This window comes from Rattus rattus, chromosome 2 (assembly GCF_011064425.1).
Source record: "Rattus rattus isolate New Zealand chromosome 2, Rrattus_CSIRO_v1, whole genome shotgun sequence".
Lineage (NCBI taxonomy): Eukaryota > Metazoa > Chordata > Mammalia > Rodentia > Muridae > Rattus > Rattus rattus.
Window position 1 is genome coordinate 103,995,401 of NC_046155.1, and position 21,375 is coordinate 104,016,775.

The following is a 21,375-nucleotide window of genomic DNA, read 5'->3' on the forward strand; positions in this document are numbered from 1 at the left end:
ATGCCCAGCATCAACCTGCACCAGAATGTCCTCAGCAATGTCACTGAGGCCCACCCTCTTTCTTTCCTGTTGCTGGGGATTCCAGGGCTGGAAGCTACACAGTTCTGGCTGGGTTTTCCCTTCTGTGTCGTGTATCTGATTGCTCTTGTTGGAAACCTCATCATTTTGTTTGTTATATGGACTGACAGGACCATTAACCAACCCATGTTATACTTTGTGGCCATGCTGTCTGTGGTTGACTTAAGTCTCTCTACTGCTACCATCCCCAAGATGTTGAGCATCTTCTGGTTAAGGCTGTAGGAGCTGTGTTTTGAGTGCTGTGTTGCTTAAGTCTTTTTTTATTCATTTTTTCAAAGACATGGAGAGCATCGTACTCCTTGCTATGGGCTTTGATCGCTATGTGGCTATTTGCAACGTTGTCAGATATACCACAATCCTCAAAAACAGATTCATCTGTGTGATTGCTGCACTCATGGTTATAAGGAGTCTGCATGATTTTCCCCATCATTTTTCTCCTCCTGAGGCTGCCTTACTGTGGACACAGAATCATCCCACATACCTACTGTGAGCACATGGGCGTGGCACGACTAGCCTGTGCCAGCATCAGAGCCAATGTCTACTTTGGCCTTGGGAATATTTCCATCTTGTTCCTGGATGTGCTTCTTATTACAGTTTCTTATGCTCGGATCTTATATGCTGTCTTCCATCTTCCCTCTCAAGATGCTCGCGTGAAGGCTCTTAATACGTGTAGCTCCCATATCTGTGTCATCTCAGCCTTCTTTGGCCCAGCTCTTTTCTCCTTTCTTACTCATTGCTTTGGTCACAACATCCCTCAGTATATCCATATCCTCCTGGCTAATCTCTATGTAGTTATCCCCCTGACTTCAACCCAATCATTTAAGGAATCAGAACCTAGCAGATCCAGCAGAGGCTGAAGAGTCTTTTTGTTTAAAACGATTGAGCACAGCTGATGCCTATTTTACAGTGATTATAATATTTGACACGGGGGGCTTCACAGAAGTAAATGACATAAAATCTAAAAATTCAAACTAAAAATAATATAAAGTGAATCAGAAAACAGCACTATTATCTGAGGAATAAGCAATCAAAAAGCCCAAATCGTCACTCTTGCCAAGTAAGAGAGGATACTTCTACCTTCAAATTCCTGGCTGCTCTACACCCAACAGAAGGAAAACACATTCTTTTCTCCTGTGTGGTCAGCAATGATGAAAAGTATAGTTAGCATAAAAGAACTGGGAAAGATTAATTTCCATTTTATAAATGTGCTTAGAGTTCAGACTTTTACAAGATACAGCCTCTCAGACCACACAGAAGCAATACTGTACAAAAGGGAGTCAAACAGGCATATACATCCCAGGAGAGGCAAAACAAGGCAAAAACAGCAGTGGTGATATCAGATGAATAAGAAGCTAGCCAATTATATATAAGAAATAATGATGGATAAGAAAATAGAGCAGAGAAACTATAGCTGGGATCTAATCACCAAATAACTCAGCAAATAACTCTGATGAATAATATTCATTATAGAAACTGTCAGACATGTAAGGCAAAATTAAGAGTTTTAATAGATTATTACACCTGTCAATGAAACAAATGAACAGAAAATGAATAACAGGGTGTTTAAGAAGCCGAATTATGGTTTTTAGCTGGAACCCCAACCTTGCTGATCCCGGCCCACAGCTCACTGCTCCCAAACCCCTTGAGAGAGAAAGCTCAAAGCCCAGACAGGAGGCCAATCCTGAGACTTCACAGCGGGAGAGACCACCAATACAGCCCACCCCTGTACATATCCCTGGCCCAAGAGGAAACTGGCCTCTGAGAACCAGAATATAGGGGCACTCGAACGGCAGATCCCCCGCATTCCAGACAACACCCTCACCTGAAGCAAACCAGTCAACAGTTCTCTGCACCCAAATCCTGTGGGAGGGAGAGCTAAACCTTCAGAGGGCAGACATGCCTAGGAAGTCAGAAGAGACTACACTCTGCCCACATTTCTGACTCCAGAGGAAAACACCTAACCCCATCTGGGACGCCAGTGCATGGGGGCCCCGGAAAAGGGCAGCGCAGGCCCTCCTGGTTTCTGCCCTTATGGAGAGCTCAAAAGCAGCCCCCCACGAGTAATGTGAGCCGTGGGACTACAAGTAAGACCAACTTTTCTGCTCCAAGCGACCTGCTGGTTGGACTCAGGACACACACCCACAGGAACAGCTGAAGACCAGTAGACAGGAAAGACTTAACGCCCAAAAGCAGAACACTCTGTTCTCATAACTGGCTGAAAGAAAACAGGAAAACAGGTCTACAACACTCCTACACACCTATAAAATGGTCTAGCCACTGTCAGAAATAGTAGAACAAGGTAACACCGAGACAACCTGATGGAAAGAGGCAAGCGCAGGAAACCAAGCAACAGAAACCAAGACTACATGGCATCATCGGAACCCAATTCTCCCACCAAAGCAAACACTGAATATCCAAACACACCAGAAAAGCAAGAGATAGATTTAAAATCACATTTGATCATGATGCTGGAGGACTTCAAGAAAGACATGAAGAACTCCCTTAGAGAAATGCAGGAAAACATAAATAAGCAAATAGAAGCCTATAGAGAGGAATAACAAAAATCCCTGAAAGAATTCCAGGAAAACAGAATCAAACAGGTGAAGGAATTAAAAATGGAAATAGAAGCAATAAAGAAAGCACAAAGGGAAACAACCCTGGATATAGAAAACCAAAGGAAGAAACAAGGAGACATAGATACAAGCATCACCAACAGAATGCAAGAGATAGAAGAGAAAATCTCAGGAGCAGAAGATTCCATAGAAATCATCGACACAGTGGTCAAAGAAAATGTAAAACGGAAAAAGCTACTGGTCCAAAACATATGGGAAATCCAGGACTCAATGAGATCAAACCTAAGGATAATAGGTATAGAAGAGAGTGAAGACTCCCAGATCAAAAGACCAGTAAATATCTTCAACAAAATCATAGAAGAAAATTTACACAATATCTTTCTACAAATACAGCACTACAAAGGATGATAAATGGTAAAGCCCAACATAAGGAAGCAAGCTACACTCTAGAAAAAAACAAGAAACTTATCATCTTGGCAACAAAACAAAGAGAAGAAAAGCACACAAACATAATCTCACATCCAAATATGAATATGACAGGAAGCAATAATCACTATTCCTTAATATCTCTCAACATCAATGGTCTCAACTCCCCAATAAAAAGACATAGACTAACAAACTGGATACGCAATGAGGACCCTGCATTCTGCTGCCTACAGGAAACACACCTCAGAGACAAAGACAGACACTACCTCAGAGTGAAAGGCTGGAAAATAAATTTCCAAGCAAATGGTCTGAAGAAGCAAGCTGGAGTAGCCATTCTAATATCGAATAAAATTGATTTTCAACTAAAAGTCATCAAAAAAGATAAGGGAGGTCACTTCATATTCATCAAAGGAAAAAATCCACCAAGATGAACTCTCAATCCTAAATATCTATGCTCGAAATACAAGGGCACCTACATACATAAAAGAAATCTTACTAAAGCTCAAAGCACACATTGCACCTTGTAGGGACCTGCGACGTGCTGCACCTCAAAGATGGTGCTGATTTCTGCCTTCCACCCTCCCAAAGGTGAGCACTCCTTGTAGTAAACAAGTCCTTATTTGGCTATGCCTGCCTGGCCTGCTAGCTTCCACATAGTGACAGCCTATCTGCATGACCCTCGTGGTTTGCTAGGATTGGCCAGGGCTAGCTATTTAAGTGTGGTGCGGGGGCTCCGCGGGGTCAGAAGTTTGTATCAAGGTTCCTGAGTAAAACTGCTTGAAGAAGATCTCCTCTGGTCGTGTCTTCCTTGCTGGTCAAGGTTGGGCGCAACAGCACCTCACACAATAGTAGTAGGAAATTTCAACACCCCACTCTCATCAATGGACAGATCATGGAAACAGAAATTAAACAGAGACATAGGGTGTAGCTTGCCTCCTTATGTTGGGCTTTACCATTTATTATCCTTTGTAGGGCTGGATTTGTAGAAAGATATTGTGTAAATTTGGTTTTGTCATGGAATATCTTGGTTTCTCCATCTTTGTTAATTGAGAGTTTTGCAGGATACACCCATTCAGAGCCTGCCCCACATGTGGCCCATACATATACAGCCACCAAACTAGATAAGATTGATGAAGCAAAGAAGTGCAGGCCGATAGGAACCAGATGTAGATCTCTCTTGAGAGACACACCCAGATTACAGCAAATACATAGGCGAATGCCATCATTAAATCACTGAACTGAGAACGGGACCCCCGTTGAAGGAATCAGAGAAAGGACTGAAAGAGCTTGAAGGGGCTTGAGACCCCATATGAACAACAATGCCAACCAACCAGAGCTTCCAGGGACTAAACAACTACCCAAAGACTATACATGGACTGACCCTGGGCTCCAACCTCATAGGTAGCAATGAATAGCCCAATAAGAGCACCAGTGCAAGGGAAAGCCCTTGGTCCTTCCAGACTGAACACCTAGTGAACATGATTGTTGGGGGGGGAGGGTGGTAATGGGGGGAGGGGGAGGGGTTAGGGGGATGTTGGCTCGGAAACCGGAAAGGGGAATAACAATCAAAATGTAAATAACAAATACTCAAGTTAATAAAGATAAAAGAAAAGAAAAGAATGTAAATTGGTTCACAGTTTTGAATTATGAGGTACTGTGAGTGAGACTATCTTTAACAATTCAGCTAAACTGTATTTTATCTTTAAAAAAAAAAGGCTTATGAAAATGAAACAAGGTAACCCAGACTAATTCTTCATTCTATGGAAGAACTTTGAGGTAAGAGAAAACCAATATTTTAAGCTTCAAACTGCACAGAAATTGGTTATGTCACTTAAGCTAAGTAATGCAACACAATGTAAAATTCATTTGTAATGTGATTCCAGGAACATATTATAAATCTTACCCATGTATATGAGAAATTATAATATACATCGTAATGGTAGATTATCATGTGTTGTTTATGTACACCAAGAAGCTGAATCCAGAGGCAGAGTTTTTCCCCAATTCATATCCGGCATGTTTATCTTAGAGAGTCTGTGATAGGAACAGCAAATTGGAAGCAACAGCCAAAAGAAGAACTTCTGGCCAGAACCTTCTTTATCAGTCATATATTTCATTACCACAACCACCCTAGCCAGTTCCTACTGGTTGCTACTGGATGATGTAAGTATTTGATGTGATGCTCTGCTCCCTTTCTGCTGCTTTCCACCTAATTCTTTTCTTCATAAATGTTTTAAATAGGGCTGGAGAGATGGCTCAGCGGTTAAGAGCACCCGACTACTCTTACAGAGGTCCTGAGTTCAATTCCCAGCAACCACATGGTGGCTTACAACCATCTGTAAAGAGATCCGATGCCCTCTTCTGGTGTATCTGAAGACAGCTACAGTGTACTTATATATAATAAATGAATAAATCTTTAAAAAATGTTTTAAATAATAAATGTGATTTTGACATTCTTTTTTAAATTTTTATTATTTTATTTATTTACATTCCTGTCATTGCCCACCCCCACAGTCAACCCCTCCCATAGTTCCTCATCCCTTCCTTCTTCCTCTTGCCTCTGCGAAGATGTTAACCCCTCCCCACCTCCACATAGTAGGCCTTCCCATTCCCTGGGGCCTGAAGTCTCTCAAGGATTAGGCACATCTTCTCCCACTAAAGCCTGGTCAGGTAGACTTCTGCTGTATTTGTGCCAAGGGCTTCAACTGGTCCATGTATGTTCCTGGATGGTGGCTTAGTCTCTGGTTTGCAGGTCTGGGTAAGTTGAAACTGCTGGTCTTCCTCTAGGATCATTCTCCCCTTCAGCTTTGTCAATCCATCCCCTAATTGGACCATAGCAATCCCCAACTTTAGTTCAATGGTTGAGTGTATGTGTCTGCATCTGTCTCATTCATCTGCTGGTCTGGCCTCTCAGGGGACAGCCATGCCAGGCTCCCATCTGTAAGTACAGCATAGCAATGGTAATAGTGTCAGGCCCTGGTGCCTTCCCATGAGATGCATTTCCAAGATGGGCTGGTCATTGGACTGCCTTTTCTTCAATGTCTTCTTATTTTTGCCCCTGCAGTTCTTTTATACAGGAACAGTTCTGGGTCAAAAATTTTGACTATGGAATGGAAACCCCATCCCTCTACTTGATGTCTTTCTATTGGAGGTGAACTCCAGGGGTTTTCTTTCCCCACCGTTAGGCACTTCATGGAAGGTCTCTTTCTTTATCTCCTGAGAGTCTCTCACCTCCAGGCCTCTGGTACTTTCTAAAGGATATCCCCTCCCACCCCACCCCTAATGCTGGTCTTCTCTCCTGTCCCTCTCCAATATCTAATCCTGTTTCCCTTTTCCCCTCCTCCTCTCCTCTCCTACCCAGGTCCCTCCCTCTCTCTTTCTCTTATGATTATTTCCTTCCCCCTTCTAAATGGAATTGAAACATCCTCACTTGGGCCTTTCTACTTGTTATACTTCTTATAGTCTGGGGTTGTGCCCTAGGTATTCTGAGCTTTTTGACTGCAAACTGGTATAGTCACCATGAAAATCAATTTGGCTGGTCCTCAGAAAATTAGAAATACTTCTGCCTAAAGACTGAACTATACTACTTTTGGGCATATACCGAAAAGGATGCCCCACCATACCACAGGGGGTACACAATGTACCCATATTTCACCATGTTCATAGCAGCCTTATTAGTATTATTCAGAAGCTAGAAACAACAAAGATATCCCTCAACAGAAGAATAGATACAGAAAATATGGCTCATTTATAGAATGGAATATTATTCAACTATTAAAAATGAGGACATCTTCTTCTCAAGTGGTAGTGAAGCATGCTCATGTGGGCCCTTCTGTTTGTTAACCTTCTTGAGTTCTGTCAACTGTATCTGGGTATTCAGTACATTTTTAGCTAATATCCACATATTAGTGAGTACATACCATGCATGTGTTTTGGGGTATGAGTTACTTCACTCATGATGATATTTTCTAGTTCCATCCATTTGCCTGCAAAACTCACAATGCCCTCGTCCTTAATAGCTGAATAGTATTCCATTGTGTAAATGAACCACATTTTCTGTATCCATTCTTCCACTGTGGGACAGCTGGGTTGTTTCCAGCTTCTGGCTATCACAAATAAGAGCACTATAAAAACAGTGGAGCGTGCGCCCCTGTGGCAGTGTGAGGCATCTTTTGGTATATCAGGGTATTTAGGTAGATCTATTTCCAGTTTTCTAAGGAACCTCCAGATTGATTTACAGAGGGGACAGGGAAGGGAAAAGGAGAACATGATCAAGTATTGTGGAGGGGGAACAGGAATCAAGCACTGAGGGCCAGCAAAATGAGTGGAAATATGCAACCTTGGATGGTGGGAGGTGAGAAGACACTCTAGAAAGTACCAGAGACCTAGAAAGTGAGAGTCTCTTAGGACTTATAGAAAGGGACCTTAGATGAAATGTTCAACAATGGGGACAAATAGTAGAAAGAAAGTGGAGGAATGGGGTTGTCATCCCACACTCAAAAACTCTGACCCATAATTGTTCCTGTCTAAAAGATCTGTAGGGACAAAAATGGAGAAGAGACCGAGAGAAAGGAGGTCCAGTGACCAGCCCAAACTGGGATCCAGCTCAAGGGGAGGCTCCAAGACCTGACCCTATTACTAATGCTATGGTGTGCTTATAGATAGGAGCCTATCATGGGCTACCCTCTGAGAGACCCAACAAGCAGCTGAATGAGTCAGACACAGATACTTACACCAAAACGATGAACAGAAGCTGGGAACACCTGTGGTTGTATTAGAAAAGGGCTGGAAGAAGCTGAGGAGGACTGCAACCTCACTGGAAGATCGGCAATCTCTACTAACCTGGACCCCTGGAACCTCTCAGACACTGAGCCACCAACCAAGCAGCATACACTACCTGATTTGAGGCCCCTGACACAAATACATCAGAGGACTACCTGTTCCAGTCTCAGTGAGAGAAGATGCATCTAACCCTTGAGGCTGCAGGGAATAGGGAAGTCTGGTGGGGTGGTGGTGGGGACATCCCTTTGGACACAGGGGAGGAGGAATGGAATAAGGAACTGTCTGTGGGCTGATCATGACGGGGATAATGACTGGATTGTAAAAAAAAGATTAAAGATATTTTTTTAAATGAGAACATCATGAATTTTGCAGGCAAATGGATGGAGCTAGAAAATATCATACTGAATGAGGTTACTCAGACCCAAAAGGACATGCATGGTACATACTCTATCTTTTGTTCATGTTTATTATACAGTCAGTCCTTCAAAATTGAAAATATGACTATTGTGGATAATTTTCCATGTGAAACAGAAGTCATAAAGTATCTAGCATATTTTAAAGAAAAGAATTAACAAAAGATACATTGGTAAATATTTAAAAAGTAATACTGATGCAAACTCCAAATCTTCAAGAACTCAGAGTCATTGGCCATAATATAGCATAAACATCCTAGATGTTTAAGGATGGGGGTGAATGCTATTCAAGACACATCACTGAGCATGAATTAGAATCCTCTCTACTTTAGGCTTTTTGGGTTAAGGTGCTACAGTGTAAAAATACACCCAATCCTTAAATTTTTTACAGGAACTGTGTCTTTAAAGAAGAACATCTGGATTTCTATCTCTAAAGGAAAATTAAGAAAACATCCAGAGTTGTTTAAAGTCAAGATAATAATGCTGTTAATGATAAACTGCCAGAAGACCTTTAATAATTTTCACAATAAGATCAGAATAGGAAATATAAGATTATAGAACATTGGGCAGTTCACAGAACTGCCATTTTATTATGGGACTTATATACCACAGCAGTGTCTGAGTAATCCTTCCATCCAAGACACTTAGGAGCAGAGTTAAATGAAATTTTACATTAATATCAGCACACAAAGAGAATGATAATGGCAGACAACCCTAAACCAAAAAAAGTAGAGTATACATACTGTGACAGTGGCAAGAAAATACAAAGCACAAACGTCATATGGAGGACTGTTCCTGGGGGAAGAATAGAGAGAACATAGAAATAACTGGTGATGATTTTACATCCAAGGCCTTTGGTCCCAAAAGACAGTGGTAGGAGATGTAAAAATCACAAGTTACAACAAACTGTCTAAAGTATTATTGGTTACTGATTAAAACAATTGGTAACAGTAGCATTTGTGATTTACCATGTGAAGCTTACATTGTACAGTATAGAAAGGGGAGTCATAGGGAAAATATCAGCAGAGACTGGATTGAGTTAGTCTTTAGGTGGGAATACTATGTGTAGATAAAATATCAAACCTGGACTCTGTAAGGGAATGGCATGGGACTAGGAAATAATCATTTTGTCTATCAAAAGAGAAGGATGAACAGAACACCCCCTAGTCTCTCTTAGATCAGGAACAAATCAAAATACTCTGAACTTAGAAAATAACAACTGATATTTTCCATCATTCATTAGACATTTTGTTCCTACAGCCAGAAATTCAGAGCCTAAAGCATGTCTTAGAAGACTGTCAGGCCTATTTCACCACACAGGAAGGAACACTGGAAAATACTACCTGTGCCTTACAAAAGGAAGATATTAGAATAAATTTTCTTAGGAGAAATGGAATTTTTGCCACAACGAACAAAAGTGTAAATATACACTTTCCTAAAGACCCCATTTCTTGAATGCTAGGTACAGGCTGGGAATGGGACTCTCACTAGATTGAAGGATGTTGATGGATTTATCTGTCATTCTGCATGCTGTCACAGAGATGAATGTATTTTAAGAGTCTACCCTTTCTTTGTGTTTTTAAACCCTTAGCTATGGCCATGTCCAAACTAAGCTAGCACTTACACTTTTTAATAAAACAAAATAGAAGATTTGCTGAAGGAAGTCATACTTTGAATTCTCTAGTATAGATTCAATATCTTCTTTTACCCTTGGGAGACCCAGTCATTAACATCTTCCCTTGGTGTATTTCCCTTCCTCACTATTAACACTGCAGCTCCTCCTCTGAGCAAAGGGATTATATCTGGTATAGTGTTTCTCCACTATGTCATGGGGAGGAATAGAATATTAGACCCTTGGGCACAGGTTTATGCACAGAGAGTTTAGAGAACTACGTTCAGGGATGCTGGGACGCATTTAGACTCCCTATAATGTTTCTCATCATGGTACTAGTGAGGCTGGAAACCCAGAGGCTTGAAGGGGCTATCTTTAAGAACCTAGACCACAATGATATTCAGCTCTATGTGAAGACTGGGAAATAAAATATTAGTGGCAACAGAATCCAAGCAGGATACAGAAGAGATAGCAGAGAAGAGGAAGAGCAGTCAAATACGGAGAAGCCTATTTTTTTTAACCGTTATCTTGAGACCCATTCTGTACACAGCAAAATGCAGCTCAGTGGGATTGGTGCAGAAAAGGTAAGGACTGTGATATTCATGAAGACATTATACACTTGTTTCTCTGCCTTTTTCTTTCATTCCTCCCTCTCTATCATCCCTTATTTCTTCCCCTCTACCCTCTTGATCTCTCCCATTCCTGCATAGCTTATAAAAACACAGGTACACCCAACTTCAGTAAATGACAATTATGAAGGCTGGAAAACCATGGAAAGAGCAAAGCCATCTATGAGGTTTGCTGCACTTCTGTGCCAGATGAAAATTTCAGATCACTGATAGGTTTGAGTCAGGATAAAGGCGTGACTGGTGTCAGAATCCAGACACAATTCCATCAGTAATTTCATCCTCACCTTTGTCTGTTCCTGGCTCCCTCATATTCCCTCTCATTTTAAGCTCAGTCCAGTTATTTTTACCAAGTGCTTCCCAATACTGTGGGAAACTATATCTAAAATTTAATGTAGTATCCCTGGTAAAGCAGCCAAAATATTCCTATTAATTTAGCCTCCTTCATCTCTCAATCTCAAAATTACTTAAATTAACCTTCCTTCCCATACAGTTCAAATTTCTTGATCCCATGAAGCTGAGGAATGCTGAAGAGGGAAGAGTAAGAATGAGAAGAGAGCCTGGTTCTCTTCAAATTGAGAAGTACTGGATTATGTTAGCATGAGTGACTATCTAGAGAAGTGTATATGTCTAGTCTGATAGCAGTCCCTCATTCTTCTGTAACAACCCACTCATCTTCTAGACAACAATGACCCATTTTAAATAGTGTTTTTTTCTTGGATTAAAATAAAACATTAGGAAACACCTGTGACTTTTTTTTTTTTTGGCTACTTTCTAATCTGCTTTCCTCAGATCAATTAGTCTTGTTCATTCAAAAATAAAGATATTAGATGGGTTTTAGTTGGACATTTCCCAATTTTATAGGAAAAGAAAATGATTTATAAAGTAAAGAAATTAATCAAAGTTCCTCAGCGGGTAAATGGCACAACAAGAATTTTAGACACTTTAAGTTGAAGTAGTTTCAAGCCTAAAAATAGCCCACTTAATGTTATGCCAGGGCCAGAAAGAAAGAAACAATGCTGTAAAAAGAAATCACATTATCAGTGCCCTATCATCAACTCGAGTTTTACAGTGTGCTATGTGACTGAGATGTTTGTCAGTGAGCCCATCTCAACCAAGATGGCCTCCAAAAATGACCAGCTTCTTAGCTGCATGTATCGGATATGGCTGGTATCACACAGCTACAGCAGAAAGACAAGAACCAGTATTCTGGCAAAATTTTTAAAGAAGTAAATATACTAGTGGCTGTAAGTGACACTGTGCAAGACTAGCCCCCTCTCTCATTCCCCTGGGACCTTGCCCTTACTGGTAAAGTGTCCTATTGTAAACGGTTGTACCCTGAAGACGGTATTAACTGAGCCAAATGTCACAAACAGCTTCCAAATTCTTAGACTGCCATCTTCCCTTCAACACTGGCAAATGTTGTTCAACCATTCTAGATGATCAACTTTCCCTCCAGCTTCTGTGGGGTCTCCTATGACTCTGTCTCTTTGCATACAGAACACGGTGTTGTTAAAAATTATTCTACCAAGACGTTCTCTTGCTGTGATAACTACCCAACAAGCTAGACTCCATTGTCTTTCTGATCTCTCTATATCTTTCTTTCTGTCTGTCTTCTCAACTCCCATATTGTTTGTGTGTGTGTGTGTGTGTGTGTGTGTGTGTGTGTGTGTGTGTGTGTGTTTATCTGCCTGTATGTTTGTGTTTTGGACATTCTTTGTGGCTCAGTCTCTGTCAAATGTCTCTTGTTCTCTCTCTCTCTCTCTTTCTCTCTCTCTCTCTCTCTCTCTCTCTTTCACACACACACACAAACACACACACACACACACATGCATGCATGTAATCACGCACACATGCATGTACACAGATGAAACCAATATCTTATATCTGTGTATTAGGAATGTGAAATTAAAATTCTATTGTTCTATGCCCCCATAGCAGATCTTCTGCCACTACAGGATAAAGAAGTTAGGTCATCTTAATTATTAGAGTTATTTAATTTCCTAGGAGCACAAAAAAGTAAAGGGCTTTGCTGTTTTTGTCAAGGGATGTTTGTTTGATTGTTATTGTTAAAAAAATTCAAAAAGATAACTTAACAAAAATTTAACTTTAACATCTAAATATCTTTTACATATTTAATCTTTTTATACTTAAAGCTAGACACAATTTTAGGTTACAAATAGTATGCATATATAATATTTACCCTATACATTATAAGACAAATATACATGATTCATCTGAAAAGAGAAAGGCATTTTTCTGAAAGATATACATAGAAGCTGGTTTGTTGGTGGTGGTTGTTGTTTGTTTGTTTGTCAACATGAAACAAACCTAGATGTATCTGGAAAGAGGAAATTATTTCTTTTGCTTTTGAAATTATAAGTAAATATAATTAAACCATTCCCTCTTTGCCTTCTTATCTCCAAATCTTTCCTTAAACTACCCTTTGTTCTTTTTCAAATTTAAATTGAGAAATTGCCTTTATATGATTAGCCTGTAGGCAAGTCTGTGAGGTATTGTGTTAATTAATATTTAATATAGTAGGACCCAGCTCAATGTAAGTGGTATGAAGCCGGGGCAGGTGGTCCTGGGTTGTAAAAGAAAGAAGACTGGGCAAGCCACAAGGAGCAAGCCAGTAAACAACATCCCCCAATTTTTACTTTTACTTTTACTTCAGTTCATAACTTTTCCTTCAGTTCATGACTTCAGATTCCTGCCTTGAGTTCCTGCCCCAACCTCCTTCAATAGTAAAGTATGACCTGAGAGTTGGAAATTGGAGTAAAATCTTCCTCCCCTTGTTGCTTTTAGTCATGGTGTTTTATCACATCAATCAAAACTCTAAGAGAGGTATGTGAGTATTGTTAAAGAACTAGGAGGATAGAAATAGTTTTGAAAATAAATAAGCTCCATAAGATGAAATAGCACTAAAAATTAGCAATGTTGTAACACGATAGGCTTCTCAGAGCAACAGAGTTAAAATAAGAAAAATTCTAGAACATTTCATTAGGCTTTACTATGTCATGTTGAGTACAATGAACCAATGAAAAGACTCATAGATTTTTTAACAAATCAAAACACTGGTTAAAGTATAATAGATCTCATAGAATTTACGTTTTATTAATAGTAGACCACACTTTGAGAAACAGGGAACATAGTGTGGCAGTACTAAGAGTGATTAATGAAAAAAAGAGCCCCCAAAAATGTTAGTATATTACATAAGAATGAATATTCCAGTTTTTTTCAATGATCTCATGAGTTAGAACGAAGTAATAAATATGGACTACAATAGGTTTCAGAAGTAATATGTGTAATTGAGTGAATTACTCAAATACTTTGAACAAAGTATCTTATATTAATATGTATGCTATTTTATTCAGCACACGGACAGATGTTTTTCCATCTCCCAGGACCTTGATAATGGAAGAGTTTAATGAGAAGATAGGCTCCCTTAACAAGAATTCGCAGACACTTGCTAGGAGAATGCCTTCTATCAATAGCACCCAGTTCCACCCCTCTTTCTTTATCCTGCTAGGGATTCCAGGACTGGAAGTTTTTCATATATGGATTGCTTTCCCATTCTGCCTTGTGTATTTGACTTCCCTTGTGGGAAACGTCACCATTCTGTTTGTGATCAAGACTGAACACAGCCTTCACCAGCCCATGTTCTACTTTCTAGCCACATTGTCGATGATTGATTTGTGTTTATCCACATCTACCATTCCCAAAATGTTGGGCATCTTCTGGTTCAATCTCCAAGAGATCAGTTTCGGGGGATGCCTTACTCAGATGTTCTTTATCCACGTGTTTACAGGCATGGAAACTGTTTTGCTAGTGGTCATGGCTTATGATCGCTTTGTTGCCATCTGCAAACCTCTCCAGTACACCACGATCCTCACCAATAAAACCATCAGCCTTCTCCTTTCGGTTGTTATTGGAAGAAATTTAGTTCTTGTGACTCCATTTGTGTTTCTCATCCTAAGACTGCCCTTCTGTGGGCACCACACCATGCCTCACACATACTGTGAGCACATGGGTCTTGCCCGATTAGCTTGTGCACCCATCAAGATCAACATCATCTATGGACTCGTGGTGATTTCCCATATCCTTGTGGACATGATCCTGATTGCCTCTTCCTATGTGCTTATCCTTCGAGCTGTTTTCCGAATTCCCTCTCAAGATGCCCGATTGAAGGCTCTCAACACTTGTGGTTCCCATGTCTGTATAATGCTGTGTTTTTACACACCAGCCTTGTTTTCTTTCATGACTCACCGCTTTGGCCAAAACATTCCCCACTACATCCACATCCTTTTAGCTAATCTATATGTAGTTGTCCCACCTGCTCTCAACCCTGTCATTTATGGAGTCAGGACCAAGCAGATCCGAGAGAAAATTATAAAAATATTTATACAAAAAGAGTAATTCCATGTACAGTTTGTGTAAATATGTCCATATATGGCTCAAGGTATAATAATCAGAGTTCTCTTGAAATTCTTTAAGTGTGGTTTCCAAGCCTAGCACTTTGATTCAAATGCTTTAGTATTAATAGCTAAGAAAAGCACAATTCTGCCCAGCCTCCCTACCTCCCTTTACATGTATAGATATGTTAGAAAGTCATGGAAATAATGCTGAAGGTGGCAATATCTTTTGAATAGAATCACTTGCAATAAAGAGGGAAACCTCTTTTCATTTCTCCATACATCTTCTCTTTAGGTAAGTTTACATGTTGGAGGACATTGTGACTTAGCAATATTTTATAAATGCAAGGCTTAGCTCTTGTCTTAATAGGTAATGGTTCTTGAATCAGAACATCTAGTGCCTTACAGGATTCTACCCTTTACAATAAGCCCAGACTTTTCCTTTGTCTCTAAAATCATTGATTCACTTCGATTAAGTTCTCTACATCTTCTCTGTACAGTCATTATTGCTCCCTCTGTGTTCTTAATCCTTCTCCACATACTCCCCCTCTTTATTCTTTCTCCAATAAACAGGGTCTTAAGGGATTTAACAAACTACCATATGAATGGTAAGGAAATCTCATACCCTTTTCCAATTTGATGAAAGTCATGGTAGGTATTACTCATTGAATCTGATTCCATAGCTCATTTGCCTTCGTGTACATAGTACTTCATAAAATTTAGAGACAAAAATAAGGTTAATTCTATGGCACAAGCTTTAAAAAATTCTGTAAAATTTCTTAATGCTATGAATTTTGAATATTTGCTCATATTCGAAAGTTCAGAATATGGATGAGGAATGAGGTTTTGTTTAAATTACCACTGAGATGAAGTTCATGACTGACCAGTAAATTCTTGCTTTAAATCAGCAGGTAAGCCCTGAATGTCTTCTGTTTTTAAATGTCGTCTAGGTCTACATGCCAATACAATATTATTCAAATTATTAGATGACTAGGAAATATCGGTATAAAAAGCCAAGCCAAGAAGATAGATAGCAAAAGGAAGCTCCTATTCATCTCTTGGAACCTAGGCAACTTTTGTTTTAAATAATACCAGCTATTCCTGCATGGTATGGCAACCTCCAGAATTTCCAGATTTGTGTGCATGACCTGCCTTGTGCACCTGGAAATTATTTGCTACAAATTTCCACTGGAAAAATAAAAAGTGTATCAAAACTCGATCCATCACCTTAATCTTAGAAATAAAATGATTGTTCTCATAATAAACACAGATACTTAATGTCCAAAAAATGTACCAAATAGACCCATCTTTAGCATCATTTTCATGTGGCAAGTGAAAGAAGCTAGCTTAGACATATCATCTCTATTAGAAATAATTAACTCACATTAAGTGGAATGCGAGCCTTGGGAAGACAAGTATTAGGTATTACTCACATGTAAAATGTGGGGATCATCATCATCAAGATAGAAGGATGATTATAAGGGGGAAAGGGAGATAAGGCAACATTGACTAGACAAGGATAATGGAAGTGTAAACATTATCAATGTCTCATATGCACTTATGAAATAAAACCTACTCTTGTGGACAATTAGCATACTCTAATCAAAACTGTGAAACCAAACACTTTCCCCCTATAATTTGACAGGTTTTTTTATTAAACTATGTCCACCATTTTTGTAAACTCACCAACCTTCTGTCCTATACTTATCCTAGAAGAAATCAAGGATCTCTGAACAGATGTTCTCAACCTTGCAGCTATGCAAAAATATATTGAACTATTAGAGGTAGGGGGTTAGCTTTGGGGTCTTTTGCTGTGTATGCAAAAATGTAGTTGATTTAACCATTAAGTATCTGTACAGTTCAAATGGCAAGCAAGATTTTTACTTATTTATCTTATATTTATCAAGAATAAAATTATTATATTGTTGATATATATTGTTGTTGTATAACATGAGCTCATGAAGATAGATTGCATCTAGAATCATTGGCTTGGCAAATGTCTTTGCTGATGTCTACTGGTCAAATGAAATAAATATCTTGATAAAAATAATCTAGAGGTTTTTCGTGGGCTATCTTTAGTAATTTAGTTTGCTTATTTATGCATTAATGTATTAACTCACTGTATTCTGAGAAAAGTCATATGGACTGTAAAATGACATTTTTATTACTCATGAAAAATCTGTAAGAAAAATAGTAAGGCCCAAAGAGAAGACCTTTTGGTTATTGAGTTACAGGAAATGGATTTCAATTGCCTGGCTCCAAAGTATTAACTCCAGCAATGAGATGCTTTAAATGAATAATAATGGCTATTCTTTATTTATTAAACATCTTCTTTTGTTAGAACAGGGGAAGCAAAACAAAAGTACAGTTTCCTGCTGGGCTTTGTTTTATATATACATCAAGTAGGCAATAAATAAATAAATAAATAAATAAATAAATAAATAAATAAACAAACAAATAAATAAATAGTTACTTCATAGACAAGAAGAAATAAATCTTTTCTCATTTTGGCATTTTTAGCTATCTCATACGAAACAAATAATTATAGCATAATTAGGTACTTACACAGAAATGCAAAGAAACATACTAAAATGCTTGGAGTAAGATTTTGTTATTGTTTACCTTTTGTTTGTTTGGTTTTGTTTAGTTTTTTTGTTTGTTTGTTTGTTTGTTTTTCAAGACAGTGTTTCTCTGTTGTAACCCTGGCTGTCCTGGAACATGCTCTGCAGACCAGGTTGGCCTTGAACTCACAGATCTGCCAGCCTCTGCCTCCAGAGTGCTGGGATTAAAAGTGCCACCACAACCCTGTTTATTTGCTTGTTTGTTTGTTTGTTTGCTTGCTTGCTTGCTTGCTTGCTTTAATGAGACTGTTTTTCCTTCAAGATTACAATAAACATGGTCATGCCACACTTTAATTCAGAAAGGGGATAGAGAACATTTGTGAAGGCCAATGTGGTTACTGTTAGCCATTAAAAATGGTTGGCCTCTAAAAATATGTAGACTATAAAATTTAAATAAAAATACAAATAAAAAGGTTCTTTTAAAGTCCTTTTTAAAAAACAAAATCTTGAAGGTGTTTTGTTTTGTTTTATTTCATTTTGTTTTTCTCAGGGTTTTTTTTTTTTCCTCCCTTGCTGAAAATTCACTTTGCAGTTTTGGTGAGGCCAGCATTGCTCTCTGAGGGTTGGACCATTCAGGGAATGCCACAAAAGGGACAGAAAGAATGGAAAGGATACAGCACAACCATGCAGTTAGGATCCCACAGCAACTAAAGTTGCCTACACTCGGCCTATCATTAGTCACTCAGAGATTGCAGAGAGGTATATGGGTCCTTACCACTCCCTGATGAACTATTGACTACTGAAGGATTCTGGGAAAGTACAGACATTGTCTTCAGTTGTGAACCCACCAGGCTCCAGTGAACCCAGGGTTTCACAGATACCCTGGTTAGAGAACAGTAGGTCACAAAGCAAAAGAAAAAGGCGTGAATGTGGAAAAAGACTTATAGGGAGGAAGAGGGGTTTCACAGGGGTAGAAGGAAGAAAAGAGAGGGTAGAGGATGAGTGTTAGCAGAATGCACCACACACATGTGTGGCATTTTCAAAGAGCAAATATGGTAAAATTATAATTAAAAATCATGTCATGTCCTTAAACCATATTTTATCCTTGGCATAAATATCTATTATATTTATTTTGTTTTTTTAATTAATATATAAAATTAATGGCACCAAATACTCACAAAATAAATGTACTTTTATGTTTGTGTGTGTGTGTGTGTGTGTGTGTGTGTCTAAGTATATATGTGTGTATCTACATGTGTATATGTGTGTGTCTGGCTGCCTGGCTGGGTGTGGTGTGTGTGTGTGTGTGTGTGTGTGTGTGTGTGTGTGTGTGTGTGTGTGTGTGTGTGTGTGTATGGGGGGTGTCTATATCCAGGTATGGAAATAAATAAGGATCATCTTTCTCTCCTAATTATTAATTTTATAAGGTTCAGAGATGACCCAGTGGAGATATTGGGTTTCCTGCCATGCTCTTTTCCTCCTTTATTGCTTTTCTGCCAAAAGTGGCATCACCTATCACCACAGTGAGATTTGCAGTATTAGTGTGAAGCCATCATGTCTCTGAGCAGCTAGCCTCCTGGGACATGTTCAGGGGAGAGTGCTCCCTGGTGATGGACAGATAACTGATCATTGTTACCCAGAGACAGAAAAAAGATCTACCCTCAGAGATGTGGGAATTTTCTGTGCTGTATCTATGTCCTTGTTGGGAGGAGGTTCTCCCCAGAGAACTAGAGGGCTTCTTTTAACTCCCTGGCTCTGGTTCTTAGAACTTGGTCCCATACAGGTTGCAGTCTGTGGCATCCAGTTCTTCACAAATGACTACTCAGATGTTGGTCAGAGGTGGGTAAGTTCTAGTAATGCTGATATAAGGGTCTCCAAACATTAACTGAGCTCAAGCAAGTCAGCCAGGGACAGTAGGCTCTGTTGATAGATATCAAGGGGCAGAGTGGGGGTGGGTCAGTATGACAATAACTCAGATTCATCGCTCAAAATCAGACACCAATACTCACAGTGAAAAGAAAACAAAGCAGTTTCAATATATGCAGGAGGGTGTGTGAAGGCAGGAGCATATGAATAAAAATAGTATATGAATAAAAATAGTATACATAAGAGAAATATTCATGGCAAGAAGTCAGCTGGCATAGATGGCATCTTTTCCTTTCTATACATTTCCATCTGTCATTTTAGATGAGGCCAAATAACCGATTAGTAGTGGTGGCAGGAGAAAGTAATTTGATGGCCAAAATAGGGGGCTAAGCAATTTTAGTGGTGAATTCAAACTTACTTTAAAATGTATCAACTTAGTTTAAAAGTTTAATGAAACTTTATAATTCTCCAGAGGTGGTATTTGAAAAAGTACAATTCATATAATAAGTACAGTGTGAAGTTTAAAAAGAAATTTCCTTAAATCTCACCTAGATCTCTTTTCCCAAAAAACAGTCTAATGTATTATTTTTTTCTGTGAAAAGTAAAATTAAGAGAACTTGGCCCGTTATATACTGAGGTAATGGCTAGGAATGAATATAGAGAAATCTAATAAGGGTCAGTGGGTGTAAATCTACTGATATTGAGTTTGATATGATCAAAATCAAAGGGAGACTAAAGCTAGGACAATCCAATGCAGGAGGGAGCAAATCACAAAATAGCTAATTATAAAATAATTGGAAATAATTCCATAGTACATTAATAAAGGAAATCGGATATAATATGGGCACATGTCAATCTAAATGAGATATATCATCATGTTTCCAAAGCGATTTTAAAGATGACATTACAGCCACCATATTAGAATGCATTGTACTTAAAGGAACATCAAGACAACACCACTCACAGCACTGCTGTGACACATCGCTGTCTGGACGCAACCAGCCCAGTCAATGTGGAGCTACTACCTGTGACACAGAGTCTAGCACAAAACTCACCCTCTCTGGTTAAGAGTTAAGTAATAGGCTAATTTGCTCAGACACATTACCACATCATGTTACAAGTGATGACTCAGAACAGAAAACAAGGCAACAGATGAATTCAGTTTTTGAAGTCAGCTAGCCAGTAACTAAACATCACCACATACTGAATCTGAAAAACTAGACAGAGCAGTAACACAGTGGAAACCGGTACCTGTTCATCATACTGCTCCTTCTTTAAAAGACCATGAATCATTAAATGTCTAAAATAAATTTGTGAGTATCTAGTACTCTTTTGTAACGATTGTAATATTAAAGCAAGATTTTATATTTCTAAGAGTGAGCATTGTTTTATGAGATTGTTTAATAGTCTCCAGTTGTCTCTAAATTCCTTAATTTCATTCCATAGTTTAATTCCAAACCACTATCTATCTAGCCTCTCCATTTTTACTCCAATCCCACATACAACAATTTCTCTTCTGCTTTGCAAGAAATGAATCATTCCTCTCAATAATTTGAGTCATCGTCTCCTAATTCCAGTGCAATTATATGTTAAATGTTGTACACTGAACATGTACACACACACACACACACACACACACACACACACACACGCACACACACGTTGTGGTCTGGAAGAATGGAGGAAGAGATTCCATACTGGTTATGTATGTTACCTCATGATTAGCTAGTATAATTATCAGTAAATAGTTGCTATATTAATGTATAAAATCCTTCCTTAAAGACTGAAGAGATAAGAGATGGAAGTACATGTTTATTGAGAATTTGAGATTTTTCTACATGATTTTCTATAAATATGAGGCAATTTTTTTCAAAGTTAAAATACTTTATATTCCCTCTGTAGGTCGATATAGCAGTATTATGGAATTAAGGAATGGCTTTTCTGCTTCTGAAAGAATTACACAACATACTATGAAAGAAGCTAGGGTCTCTCAGTGGAAGCCAGAAAACTGCAAGAAATACCT

The 21,375-nt window shown here is 38.8% G+C and overlaps 1 protein-coding gene and 1 pseudogene across 1 annotated transcript; both read left to right on the plus strand.

Annotated features, from left to right (window-relative positions):
- Nucleotides 1-952, plus strand: LOC116894136 (annotated as a pseudogene).
- Nucleotides 953-13,984: 13,032 nt separating this feature from the next.
- LOC116894137 (olfactory receptor 52E4) lies at nt 13,985-14,929 on the plus strand. Its single transcript, XM_032895855.1, has one exon. The coding sequence runs from the start codon at nt 13,991-13,993 to the stop codon at nt 14,927-14,929; it is 939 nt and encodes a 312-aa protein (XP_032751746.1). The 5' UTR covers nt 13,985-13,990.
- Nucleotides 14,930-21,375: the final 6,446 nt, after the last annotated feature.